The sequence below is a fragment of the Sorex araneus genome, chromosome 1 (genome assembly GCF_027595985.1).
Source record: "Sorex araneus isolate mSorAra2 chromosome 1, mSorAra2.pri, whole genome shotgun sequence".
NCBI classification, from domain to species: domain Eukaryota; kingdom Metazoa; phylum Chordata; class Mammalia; order Eulipotyphla; family Soricidae; genus Sorex; species Sorex araneus.
The window spans coordinates 225,904,151-225,917,687 of record NC_073302.1 but is presented as its reverse complement, the minus strand read 5'-3'; the positions used below and the strand labels follow the sequence as shown (position 1 = coordinate 225,917,687).

The window sequence follows — 13,537 nt, the reverse complement described above, 5'->3', positions numbered from 1 at the left end:
GACTGCGGAGTACTCAGTGCCAACATTTAAGGCAGGGGAGCAGTCAATGCAGGTTGCATAAATATGGGAGTGCTCACTGCCAGCACATAAGGTTGGGGAGCACTCCCTGTGAGCCATGTAGGACTGGGGAGCAATCACTGCCAGCTATATACGGCCACTGCTGTATTATATTCACTGCTGGCATATAAAGCTGGAGAGCACTCACTGTGAGCTATATAAGGTTGGGGAGCGCTCAATGCAAGCTGTATAAGGCCAGGGAGCATAGACAGCAAGCCGTGTAAGGCCAGAGAACACTCACTGCAAACCGTGTAAGGCCAGGGAACACTCACTGCAAACCGTGTAAGGCCAGGGAGCACTCACTGAAAGCCGTATAAGGCCAGGGGGCACTCATTGCAAACCGCATAAGGCCAGGGAGCACTCCTGCAAGCTTTACAAGGCCAGGGAGCACTCACTGCAAGTGGTATAAGGCTGGGGAGCACTCGCTTCAGGCTGCTCCTGATTGGAAGCATTGTCAGCTACACAATACTGAGGAGCACCACTGCTGCCACAATGAGCTGTATTTCACAGCAGCCCTGTCCTGTAGTGAGCTCTGAAAGTGTGCAGCGATGACTCAGATCCCAGAGCTCACACTTAAGGAGTTAAGTCCTGAGCAGCAAAAATGTGGAAGGAACTGAGTTGAAAACAAAAGCTGAGAAGCTCAGCCTCCAGGTAACCTCCCTGTAAAGCAAGGGCTCCTAGAGGCTGGAGAGCTGCAGTCCTGCAGTGGGGGAGTCTGGGGCCGGGCCGAGGGCCAGAAGTCCAGAGCAGGGGGACCTGATACAGCCCGCCTTACTCCACCTCCTCCTTCGAGCTGTGTGCATGGACACTCACCCCGAGCACCCATGCGACCTGAGGGGAGCCTGGTCACACGGCACGGGAGAGAGAGCCAAGGAGAAGCCCCTCTGTGGGGCTTTGTTGTCATACCACAACAATGAGGGCTCTGAGCCCGCTCACAGATAACACCCAGAACACAGGAAAGCCTGATTTATCTCAGTTGGCTGCCAGAGAACAGGCTCTCTGAAATTCACAGCCCAAGAATCTGGAGACACCAGATTTCAAACCTTTTTAAATGAACCGGGGAAAGCAGAAACTTCTAGTATTCTGGACTTCTGTTTCCTTCTAGCTAGCCTACGTGAATCTGCAGGCCAGAATACCAGTGTTTGTAGCTTGGTTCCAGACAGAAGGGCGAGTTGGTATCTCAGCTGGAGCGACGCGGCTCTGAGCGCGGCTGGGGAGTCCTGCAATTTCCTGGCGCTGTAAATCAGAGCGCTAGAGCCGCTGCTGCACATGCTGAAGCCATATAAATTTTCAGGAAAATGAGTTATTCCTGAGATTAAAGGGTTCAATTTATAACACTTCTGTGTTTTAGTTACAAAGTCATAAATAAATCTAGCGTGACAGAGAAGGTAAATATTTTCTCAGTTGTTTATGTAGCCAAAGAGGAAAGGAATTTAACAAGCAATTAACCACTTAGGTGTTTTCAGATATGCACCAGATGGTCTTTGCATGTAAGATTTTTTAAAAAAGGGGTATCTTTTGTTGTGTAATTTTAATATTTGCTTAGCAACATCAAAACTAATTCAACCTGAGTAGTACCTTCACTCACATTTCCATTTGTCCAAAAGAGAAAGCATAAGAACAGAAGAAAACATAACTTCTTCCCTGGGGGGGAGAAAACTAAATAGAAGAATTGAGAATTTTTACCCAATGATGAAAGTTGAATTCTCTGGAGAGAAAATGATGACTTTTTAATCACCATAATCACCCAGGATTCTAGTTCTACTGTTTAATTATATAAAAAAAAGAAATTTTAACACATTAAAAGAATTTCAAGCCATTCTTTAAAACATCATCTTGACAAGTTGTATGGAAAGAATGAAGTGCAAAGATGAAAAGCAGAACTCAGATTTCTACACAAACACTTTCATATCCTCATGTTTAAGCTTTAATGATGGTTTATACTTGCCAGTATTATAATTAAAAAATAACAAATTAGGGAAAATCTGATTGCCATTTTGATAATAGATGTAAACACAATTTAATAATTATTTCTTATCTTCATGTTTAATCAATTCTAAAACCTTTACTTTAAAATAAAATCAATTTTCAATGTGTGATATCATACAAAAAATTATTAAGAATTTTATTTTAAAAACTGGGCTAAAATTATGATATCTATGAGTTTTTGAAATGTATATTTAAAACAAACACAATTAAAAATCTATTTGAGGGGGCTGGAGCAATAGCACAGCAGGTAGGGATTTGTCTTCCACGTGGCTGACCTGGGTTTGATTCCCAGCATCCCATATGGTCCCCTGAGCACTGCCAGGAGTAATTCCTGAGTGCAGAGCCAGGTGTAACCCCTGAGCATCGCTGGGTGTGACCCAATATATCTATTTGACTGCACCAATATCAGTTCTCTACATATCTCTAGTTACATAGATTTATCTGTAGCTATATATTCATTTTTTCTGTATGCAGAAATCTTCAAAACTGACTATCCAGTAAACAGGAAAGAAACTACATCTTAGGAATAAATCAAATCTTAATATCCATTTGTGTGGAGCAATGCCATTTTCTCATGATGCTTTGTTTTTCTTTTTTTGAGACAGTAACAAAGGAAAAGTTCTATATCGAAATGTGCTAACAGTGTCTCAAAAGCTCTCCACACTCCCCACTGTACTGACTCCTCACCCACTCCTGTTCGCTCACTCACATCGTCAGGTCTGTGTGGAATCACCATGGGATGTGCACACCAAACAACTGGATTTACCACTGGCTGCACCCCATGTCCCTACTGGTGAATTCACAGTTACTTTCTTTTGCACATAAAGTCAAAACAACAGCAATGTCAGTTTCAGAATCTGCTCTAAAAATTGAACCATTTCAGGATGAAAGGTCATCAAATTACACATAAACAGTAGGCTGGAAGTTCATTTATTAGTCGGCTATTTGGAAACTCAAGAATTCACACCGAAAATAAATGTTCTAAAAATAATGTTTCAAACAACAGACAGTCAATGTAGCTCTAAAATAACAGGAAACAGTGGAGTATTATTGCAATTGCAGTAGTTAGAAAAAGAAAAAAGTACGCTTTAATTTTTGTTCTTTGCTCATACTTGAGGTGCTCATACTTGGGGGGGAGCAGGGGCTGAACAGATAGTACAGCAGATGGGGCATTTGCCCTGCATGCAGCCGACCTAGGTTTGGTGCCTGACATACCATACTGTTCCCCAAGCCCCACCAGGAGTGATCCCTGGCTGCAGAGCCAGGAGCAAACCTTGAGCACCACCGAGCATGCCCCCCAAACTTCCCTCCAAACAGGAAATAAAGGGGGGAAAACATTATAATTACATTTCCAGCCACACCGGAAGATCCAGTATGTGCTTATTGATTCATATTCGCCTAAGGGAGCTGACGCCTTAGCACAGTAGGTAGGCACTTGGCTTGCAGGTGGCCAATCCTGTTTGATTACTGGTGCCATAATGGTCCCTGAGTGCAGAGCCCTGAGTACGTGCTGAGGATTGCTGGGTGTGAACCAAACACCAGAAAACAAGATAAAAATGTGTTCTTTAGAAGAAACACAGAATGATCTCTCTCAGATGCAGAATATGAAGAAACTGAATAAGGGAATAACAAGTGCCCAAAGGCGACGGAAACTGAGAACTGTCTTCGCAGGAAGCTTACACAGGAGGGGAGGCATTGAGGGACGCTGGGACAATGGTGGAGGGTCGTGGTGCAGGAATAGTTTGAGTATGAAACCCTAATAATAAGTTTGTAAACCATGGTACCCCAAATAAAGAATTTTTAAAAAGTAAATGTTGCGGCCAGAGTGATAATACAACAGGGAGGGTGTTTGCCTTGCACACAGCTGACCCCGGTTTGACCCCCAACACCCCCTGAGCACTACCGGGAGAAAATTCCTGAGTACAGAGCCAGGAGTAATTCCTGAGCATTGCTGGAGTGGCCCACAAAAACAAAAACAACAAACAAACAAAACCAAATATTCTTCTGAGACTTCTAGTCTCCTCACATCCCCCTGCGAGTTCTTCCTGCTCAATGCTGCTCACGCTACAGCTGAAGAAAACATGGCATGTTTCCATACTGCGCTAGTCTCACTGTGTTCTGGGCTCAGGCCACCTACGCAACAAGAATTGGTTCACGGGCACCTCCAGTTAGCGGTCAAACTCATCAACCTTGACATCCTCACCCCCTGAAGCACAAACCTCCTTTGCACTTCAGGTACTGAATCTCATCCTGGTCCCCAAAGGTGGTCCTCCAAAGTGTAGGTCCTGACCCTCTTCTCTGTTTTATTTTTTCCCCAAATTTTATTAAACAAAATATAAAGTTACAAAGTCATTCGTACTTGGTTTTTCGACAGACTATCATCAATGTATGTCGAAATGTCCCATTTAATGCTCCACCAGCAATCCCACCACCACGTTAACTTCCCTCATGTGTCCCCACATTCCGTCTCTTACTCCCTATCCCAGTACCAGCCTCACACCTTGACAGGCACTCGACAGGCAGGTTATTAAAGTTTGGGTCTCGTAATTTCAGAGTTACTGACTCTGTGGTTTGGATATTTAGCTTCTTTAATACCAACTACCAATGTACTGAACCCCCTTGATCCTTGACCCATTACTTCTCATCTATCTCTTATCCCCATTCCCTTTACTCTATTTCTTTCCTTATTCTCCCTTATTTGGGGGCCAAGGATGATCTAGACACCCCACCTTTAAATCACTGAATTTCCTCATCCTACATACTCTACATACTACATACAAGTGATATCCTGTGTTTGTTCTTTTCTTCTGGCTTACTTCATTAAACATGGTATCTTCCACTTCCGTCTGATGTAACAAAATGTATGGTTTAATCATTCTCTACAGCTGCACAGAATTCCAATGTGGATATACACCACGTGTTCATGACCCGCTGATCTGCTGCTGACGTCTAGATTACCCTCTTCCCTACTTTTATCACTACCTCCCAGCCTCTCAACACCCAATACTCATGCTGATGGTTTCCACATGCACACCTCTAATCCTCACTTCAGTCACATTTTAAAAAAACCTTCATGCAGCCTCCCAGAGTCTGACTTGCAAGTGCAAAGTCATTCTCCTGGCAAAAATGAAAAGGCCAGCGCCCCTGGGGGAAATAATGCCACAGTTTGAGTATGAGTGGATCAGCTAAGAAGATTCAATAAAATTAAAAAATAATAATAATAAAAAGCTTCAGGTCCTCCTAGCCCTGCCAAGAATGATCCCTGAGCACATAAAACCAGGAGTAAGCCCTGAGCCTAATCGGTGTGGCTCCAAAACCAGTCAATCAAAACTAAATAAAACCAATAAATAATTTGTTCCATTCCACTAGACCCTCATTCCTAGATGCTCAGACAGAATGATACAGAGCAAGCCAGAGCAAGCACTCAATAAAAAGTTTTATGCTTTTCCCCCTCTCACTCTTTCTATTTCTTTTTCCTTATTGGTTTTTGGTCCACACCCACTGGAGCTCAGGGCTTACTCCTGATTTTATGCTCAGAGATCACTCCTGGCAGTGCTTGAGAAACCATATGCAGTGCTGGGAATTGAACTAGGGTCAGCTACTTTCAAGGCAAGTACCCTGAAACTCAGCTATGAGTGACTTTGTAAACCACAGTAACTTTAAAAAAATTTAATTAGAAACAGAACTACCTTATGACCCAGTGGCTCTGCTTCTTGATCCATCCTAAGAACCCAAAAGCACATAAAGGAAAATTTAATGTGTATATACATTGCTGCGTGTATACACACACACAACAGAATATCACTCAAATATAAAAATTATGGTTTTGGCTACAACTTGGGTAAATGTTGTGTTAAGCAAAATAAATAAAATTAAGAATATTATCATTCAAATATGGTATAGAAGGAAAAAGAGAAAGAGAGGAAAAGAAAGAAAGAAAGAAAGAAAGAAAGAAAGAAAGAAAGAAAGAAAGAAAGAAAGAAAGAAAGAAAGAAAGAAAGAAAGAAAGAAAGAGAGAGAGAGAAGAGAAAGAGAGAGAAAGAGAGAGAGAGAAAGAGAGAAAGGGATTGTCCAATGGCTAATGAAAACCAACTGTGGCAATAAAAATAAGGTGCCAACTTGGGGACTGGAGCTCCCCGAGGACAGCTCAGTGGTAAAACATTTTAGCACTGGGTGGCATTAGTAAACACTGAACACCAAAAACAAGCATTAATTTTATTGTATACCATACTAACTTTAGAACAAATTTTTTTCTGGGGTAGGAGCAACCCATAGTGCTCAGGTCTTACTGCTGGTTCTGGGTCACTCCTGGTGGTACTCGGGAGACCAGGTGTAGGGCTAGGGACTGAACTGGGTTGGCAGCATGCAAAGGCAAATATCAATCCCTATACAATCTCTCCAACATAATATCATAATTTTTTATGTGTAAAAGAACTCTTTTATATTGTTAACAGATATAGCCTTTTTGGAATCCAGTTTGGAGGCTTTAAGTGCTAAAATAGGTTAACCAAATAATCCCAAAACTCCACTCCAACATATCTATCCAAGTAATATAAATATACTGACTCGAAAAAATCTGCACAGCTATGTTCACTGCAGCAAGATTGGTAATAATCAAGCTCTGGAAATAGCCAAGTGCCCTGCAACAGAGAATGTGAGCCAGTAACCTGACTGCTGGCGGATGTGGTCTCATTCTAGCTTCCACTGCGTGCCTGACACACTGTGATAGATTTTGGAATGTTGTTTCTGTGCCTACCAATACCAGTAGAGCCCTAGATGGAATCTGGAGGCAACCACACACTGACATCTTCTTCCCCCTCACCCGACCCACTCTTCATTATATCAAATGATAAAATCAACATGGAGCATAACACATCTACCCATGGCATGGCAATCCCTTACAGAGATATTAAAAAAGGGATGGAACCCTGGTTCTTGAGAAGAATCCTTCCTACTTCTCAGAAAAAGCAGACTACACCTCCCCCTCTCTCCCATGCAATCTAACAGATCACAAAAGACTTAATGATACCGTCCCCAAAGACAGCCTGGCTGGTGCCCCCTGACAGACTCCCTTTGGCTCAAGTCGAAGTCCCATTCAGCAATACCTGGCTCCTTGTGTCATATGCTATGTTATGCTGCCTCCTTGGGATTTCTGTCTTTTTTGTGCTGTTGTTGGTTTAATTTTTTTTTTAATTGAATCCCTGTGAGACACACAATTACAAAGCTGTTCGTGTTTGGGTGTCAGTCATACAATGTTCCAACACCCATTCCTTCACCAGTGTACATTTCCCACCACCAATGCCCCCAGTTTCCCTCCTGCTCCCCCTCCCCCAGCCTACCTCTGTGGCAAGCACTTCTCTTCTTTCTCGCTTCTCTCTCTCTCTCACTCTTTCGCTCTCTCTTTCCTTTCAGACATTATGGTTTGCAATACAGGTGCTGAAAGGGGATCATGTTTGTCCCTTTACCTACATCCAGCACTCGGTTCTTGCCCAAAGCAGTCATTTCCAGCTATCTTTGGCACAGCAGACCCTTCTCTATCCTGGCTGCGCTCCCCCAGCACTGCTTGTGACAAGCTTCCAACCATGACCAGTCCTTCCGGTCCAGGTTCCCACTGTCTTTGGGTGTTAGTCTCAAGGGATTTCTGTCTTAAAGTGCTCACAAGCCACAAGAAAATCAGCCTGGACCTACTGGTGGCCCTTACCACATAAAGCAGTCTTCCTTACCAATACAGAGGTAAAGGTAACTGAGGAAGGGGAGAGAAACAAGTTGGACAATACAATGGAAGAGTGAGATCCGACTTACCTGAAACCAGATAAACTGCTTCTTTCACTTGTAAGACTCCATAAACTCCCCTTAATAACTGCATATATATTAGTCAGACTTTCCCAATCACCTACAACTATTTTGCACCAGGCAACAGTCTTTCCACCAGACCTTGATTCCTTCCAGGAATCTCTGAGGCCTGAAAAAAGTGTAACTTTAAGACACTCGGTTTTCAATCTCTTACTACCAGCATGGTAAATAATGTGCATAAAACCACTTAATTCATAGATGGTTTTAAGGGTAAATTAGGAATTTATCTGTGAAACTATTATAAAGATCTATTGTACAGATTTTCTTAAAGTTATGGTGAGTTTACAGACAAGTAATCCCTTGGTAAATTGGAAATATCTTAAGCTCAAAATTATGCTTTTTTGGGGGGAGAGGGGGCGGGTTGAGGTGGTAGGGGAGATACACACCAGGGGTTCTTAGGGCCCACCGCTGGCTGTGCACACGGGGGTCATTCCTGGGAAGCTCAGGAACCACACAGGTGCCACAGATCCAAGCCAGGTTTTCTGTGTGCAAGGCAAGCACCCTACCTGTGTATTATCTCTCAAGCCCCATGTTTCAAACAGCTTTTGGTATACCTAACTACTGAATGTCACCACTTAGTATAGTCTTCTTAAACATGCTCTGAGCACCCACAGTGGCAAAACAATACCAACAACCTACCTGAGCCCTAGCTATCTTCCTGAGTATGTCTGGGTACTGTATATCTATCTGGCTTTTTATCTACCTGAGTACTATTCATCTATCTGAACACTGGTTGTCTTGCTGAGTATTAATATCTACCTCAGTATCAGCCATCTTTCTGGCTACTAAGCGTCTACCACAGTATTGTAAACTTCAGCACTGGCTGTCTACATCAGTGCTGGCAGTCTTCCTATTAACATTCTACTTGAGTACTGTCTATCCTTGTGAGTGTATGATTGTTTGTGAGTTGTGGCTTGTTTCCACAATCCAGTATCACCAGCAGGATGTATAATACAAATATTGCTAGCCAAGGGAAAGATAAAAATTCAAAGTGTTATTTCTATCAAATATATATAACTTTCACAGCATCATAAAATTTAAAAATCCTAAAGTATAAACACATAAATTTGGGACCATATAACTCAATAAATGGTGCGTTTCCTCCTGCTGTTTCCTTGGACAGGGCATTACCAGAGACAGTATATGTAGCACATCTATGAACATAAGTGGTCAATAAATGCTTATTATCTTTATACTAAAGACCTGATAATCACATTCATCTTTTACTGTAAACTGTTTTTTCATTATAAAAAAATTTAAAGAATGCTGGCTAATTGCAGATTATTTTTATCCTTATTTCCCAAGAGCCTAATAAGAAGTTATTAGTAGAAAGAAAATATGCACATATGGGGGAAAAGGCAGCAGGGGTGGAGAAGGGACCATTAAGTCTATGATGGCTACAGGGATCGTTCAGGAGGGGAGATGTGCGTGGAAAGTAGACTAAGGACCAAACATGATGGCCTCTCAGTATCTGTATTGCAAACCATAATGCCCCAAAGTAGACAGAAATAAAGAAGGAAGGTGCCTGCCACAGAGGCAGGAGGTGGGATGGGGTGAGGGTGGCGGGAGGGATACACCGGTGGGAACATCGGTGGTGGAAAATGTGTACTGGTGGAGGGATGGGTGTTTGATCATTGTATGACTGAAAGTCAATCATAAAAGTCTTGTAACTATATCTCACGATGATTCAATTAAAAAAATTTTAAAAAGAAAATATGCACATATAAATATGGCTGGAGATACAAAATCAGCCTATTTCTAGCATTGCCTTCTGTGAAACTTCAACACACATTTGAAGAAATTCAAGTATTTCAGGGAGAAGGTAATCACTCCCAATTCACAGCAAAAATACACGAGTAGAGCTATTCATTAGCACACAGCAGAATCAAAATGTTAGACTCACAGTATTTGGAACATAGGGTAAGCCATAAAACCTCTCCTGCGTTTCTTTGAGAATGTCTGTGGTTGACTTCTTCAGAGGATGTTTCCCATGGTAGATCTGATCCAAAGTGGCATAAAAGACCTAGACGGAAAAAAAACATCTTTTTAATCTTGGTAGCCCATCCTTATACCTAATATATTAGAAGTTTACTAGAACAATAGTAATTACAAATCACAGCTGAAAACATCCAAAAGTATTCTGAAACACTTGGGGTTGTATATCAAACTCCATGTTAATTATGAAAAGGCAAGCTCTCAACCTTTTCATGATTGAGAATATCAGGAATGTTGAATTTTACCTCTAATGTATTGTGTTTATGCACATGGGCATGTATGTGTGATGTGCTGGCACCAAAGCCAAAGACCTCACACAGGTGCTGGTTAGTGAGCCACACCCCTGCCCTATAAGATATTCTTTATGTACAAAGTACAAATTAAATTTGTGTCTTCAAAACAGTAATTCTACTTACTGTGTATGTATACATTTATATGTAAAAATATATGTACATGCGGCATATATACACAGAAAGTGAGTCCTACTTAACATCAGTAACTCCTTGGAAACTTTAATCAGGTTGATTAACAGTGAAACCAATTTTGCCATAGGATAATTGATATAAATAAGAGCTAATTTTATTTATTTATTTATTTTTGCTTTTCAGGTTACACCCAGCGATGCACAGGGGTTACTCCTGGCCCTACACTCAGGAATTACTCCTGGCGGTGCTGGGGGACCATATGGGATGCTGGGAATCGAACCCGGGTTGGCTGCATGCAAGGCACCTGTGGTGCTATCACTCTAGCCTAAGAGCTAATTTTTTATGGTACATCTCTGGCCACAGAAACATCATAACTTCTAAATAATGACTCAAACCACTTCTTATATTAAACACTTGATATTCATGTGCCAATTCTCTTATCACAGTTTAGTGCAACAAATGTAGCAGATGACTCTGAAGCCGAGGCAAGCCAGGAGCTGAGCAGAAGTCCTGCTGTAGCCAGAAGCACTCACACACCAGAGGACTATTTCTATACCCCAACAAACTTGGCATGTACAGAGCATACCGAGAAAACCCTCAGAGAAAGGAGAACAAGCACACTCCAGGAATCCTTGACTCCACCAGGAACTGACTGATCTTTTAACTCCTCCACCCCATCATGAAACTGCATTATTAAAGATGGATACACACACACACACACACACACACACACACACACACACAGAGAGAGAGAACTATACTGCTGAAAATATGAAAAGGTATAATATACCTGTGACCCTCTGACTCTAGCCAACCTAACTAGTTTCTTTCTAGAAAGCTGCTGTATCTTAAGTAACAGAATTAAATGGGCGTTGGCTAGCTCTGAGAAGAGATGAAAGCACTTCCAGGTGGGGGGATGGGGAAAACAGCAAGCCATGGTCACTGAGCACAGACGTTACAAAGGCTTCTGGGGTAGCACTGGGATGTCTGAACTAAGGGCAAGTCAGCCCCCATGCCTGGTGTCAGAAAAAACACCAGTGGTATATTCACCAGGTAGGGAAAGAAAAGCTCACTCCCCTCTGGGGAGAGCCACTGGCCGGCAAAATGTAGCTGGTGATAAAAGCATTCCAAAAGTTTAAACTCAAAATCAGCTGCCCACAAAGTTCTGCAAGCTGAACTGGATGTAGAAAACCCAAAGTAAAGCTAACACCTGCTTTTGTGATGCACCAACATCTAACTTGACCATTAGCACTGGACAAGTCATCTGAAGTGAGAGTGGAAAATGTTTTATTCTAAGGAAAATTAAATACTGCGTGTTAAAATAAAAAAAACATGCAGTTATGTTTTCAGTCCATTCTTATTCAAAACAGAATTTGTAGAGCATGTGCAGCTGTTGACTTGAAAGAAAGATGAGGATTATCTTAGATAGAAGATTGCTCCATGGTTGGAAGCCTGCCTCACGAGCTGGGGAGAAGGCAGCTGGAATAGAGAAGAGATCACTAAGTCAGTGATGGTTGGAGGGATCGCTCGGGATGGAGATGTGTGCTGAAAGTAGATAAAGGACCAAACACGATGGCCTCTCAGTATTTGTATTCCAAGCCATAATGCCCAAAAGTAGAGAGAAAGAGGGAAATTGTCTGCCATGCAGGGGGAGGGGTGGGATGGGGGGGGGGATACTGGGGACATGGTTGGTGGAAAATGTACATTGGTGGAGGGATGGGTGTTCAATCATTGCATGACTGAAACTCAAACATGAAAGCTTTGTAACTATCTCACAGTGATTCAATTTAAAAAAATTAATTTTAAAGAAGAGAAATGTAAATGACCCCTAGCTTCGGGTTTCATCTAAATACAGAATTATGGCTCTATATTATTCAGAAAAATTTAAAGCTTCCCTAGAAAAATACAGGCATTTCCTAAATATAAATATTGCTTTGCTCCAACTGGTAATCTAAAGATACAGATAAATACAGTTCTACTCATCCTACCTTCTATAATGAGTAACAATGTATAAAGAGAATCTGAGGGACCTAACATTACTCAGCTTGTCTATATTCTAACAAGAGTCAAGTATTAGGATTTGAAGTGCAAATTCTAACCTCAAACAAATATATAAACAAATAGAATTAAAGTGCTTTATTGCTTCCAGTATGCCTTTTACAAATGAAAGGCATAAATATGAACTTTAATTTTAATTATAAATTAGCAAAACAGAGCCAAACAAATTGCATATGCATTTACTTCCTACTCATTTTCTGATAAGCCAAACAATTCTAAAGCTATGAGCCCATTTCCTCGCCTGGGAAATAAGGTATGGATGAGACAGTGAAACAAAGAAACCTGCTAGAAAGACACTCCCCATCCCCCAAAATAATAATGATGAAAAGACTTTCTACTGGGGCTGAAGAGATAATAACACTTGACTTGCATGCAGCTGGCAATCTTGGCACCCCATATGGTCCCCCGAGACTCGTCAGGGGTGACTCTTGAGCACAGGGCCAGGTATAAGCCCTGAGCAACACTAGATGAGGCCCAAAAGGCAGGAGTATGTCCTGAGCTCTACCAGGTGTGGCCCCCAAATCAGTCAAACAGACTGTCTACACCCTTCAAGAAATAAGGAACAGTTTCCTCTTCCCCCTTTATATGTGCCAAGCTTGCCAGCATGCTGTGTGCGCTACTGACCCTGCCGCTCTGCCAGGTCTTCCTTTCCCTCTTCCAGTTCCCCTCCCCCAGCCTCTGTCTCTGTCACCCTCCCCCACACCCTCATCACGCTCCACCACTTGCCCTCCCTTTTACTCTTTCTCAGAGAAGGAGAGAAGTGGAAAATTCACTACTGATCTTCACTCCCCAAAGAGCATCTAGGGCCAGGGAGGCCTGAAGGGTCAGGGGCCTGAGAGCCCAGGGACTGGCCCCGACCCCCACCCCTACACCCGAAAAGGGGATGATGCGAACCAGTGTTCAGAGAGAAAGCTAGAGAGTAAGCTCTTTGAAAAGGTGCATTTCAGGACTGGAGCAATAGTACAGATAGCACAGTGGGTAGGGCGTTTGCCTTGCACTCTGCTGACCCAGGTCCAATCCCCAGCATCCCATATGGTCCCCCGAGCATCACCAGGAATAATTCCTGAGTACAGAGTCAGGAGTAACTCCTGTGCATCGCCGGGTGTGACCCAAAAACCAAAAAAAAAAAAAAAAAAGTCCACAGCCTGAACACACCCAAT

The 13,537-nt window shown here is 42.4% G+C and overlaps 1 protein-coding gene across 1 annotated transcript in view; it reads right to left on the bottom strand.

Annotated features, from left to right (window-relative positions):
* MIPEP (mitochondrial intermediate peptidase) overlaps window positions 1-13,537 on the bottom strand; it is a 188,627-nt gene that overhangs the window by 78,148 nt on the left and 96,942 nt on the right. Inside the window, exon 16 of the mRNA XM_055136792.1 lies at window positions 9,803-9,922. Coding sequence (XP_054992767.1) covers window positions 9,803-9,922 — 120 coding nt within the window. The remainder of the gene's footprint in view (window positions 1-9,802; window positions 9,923-13,537) is intronic.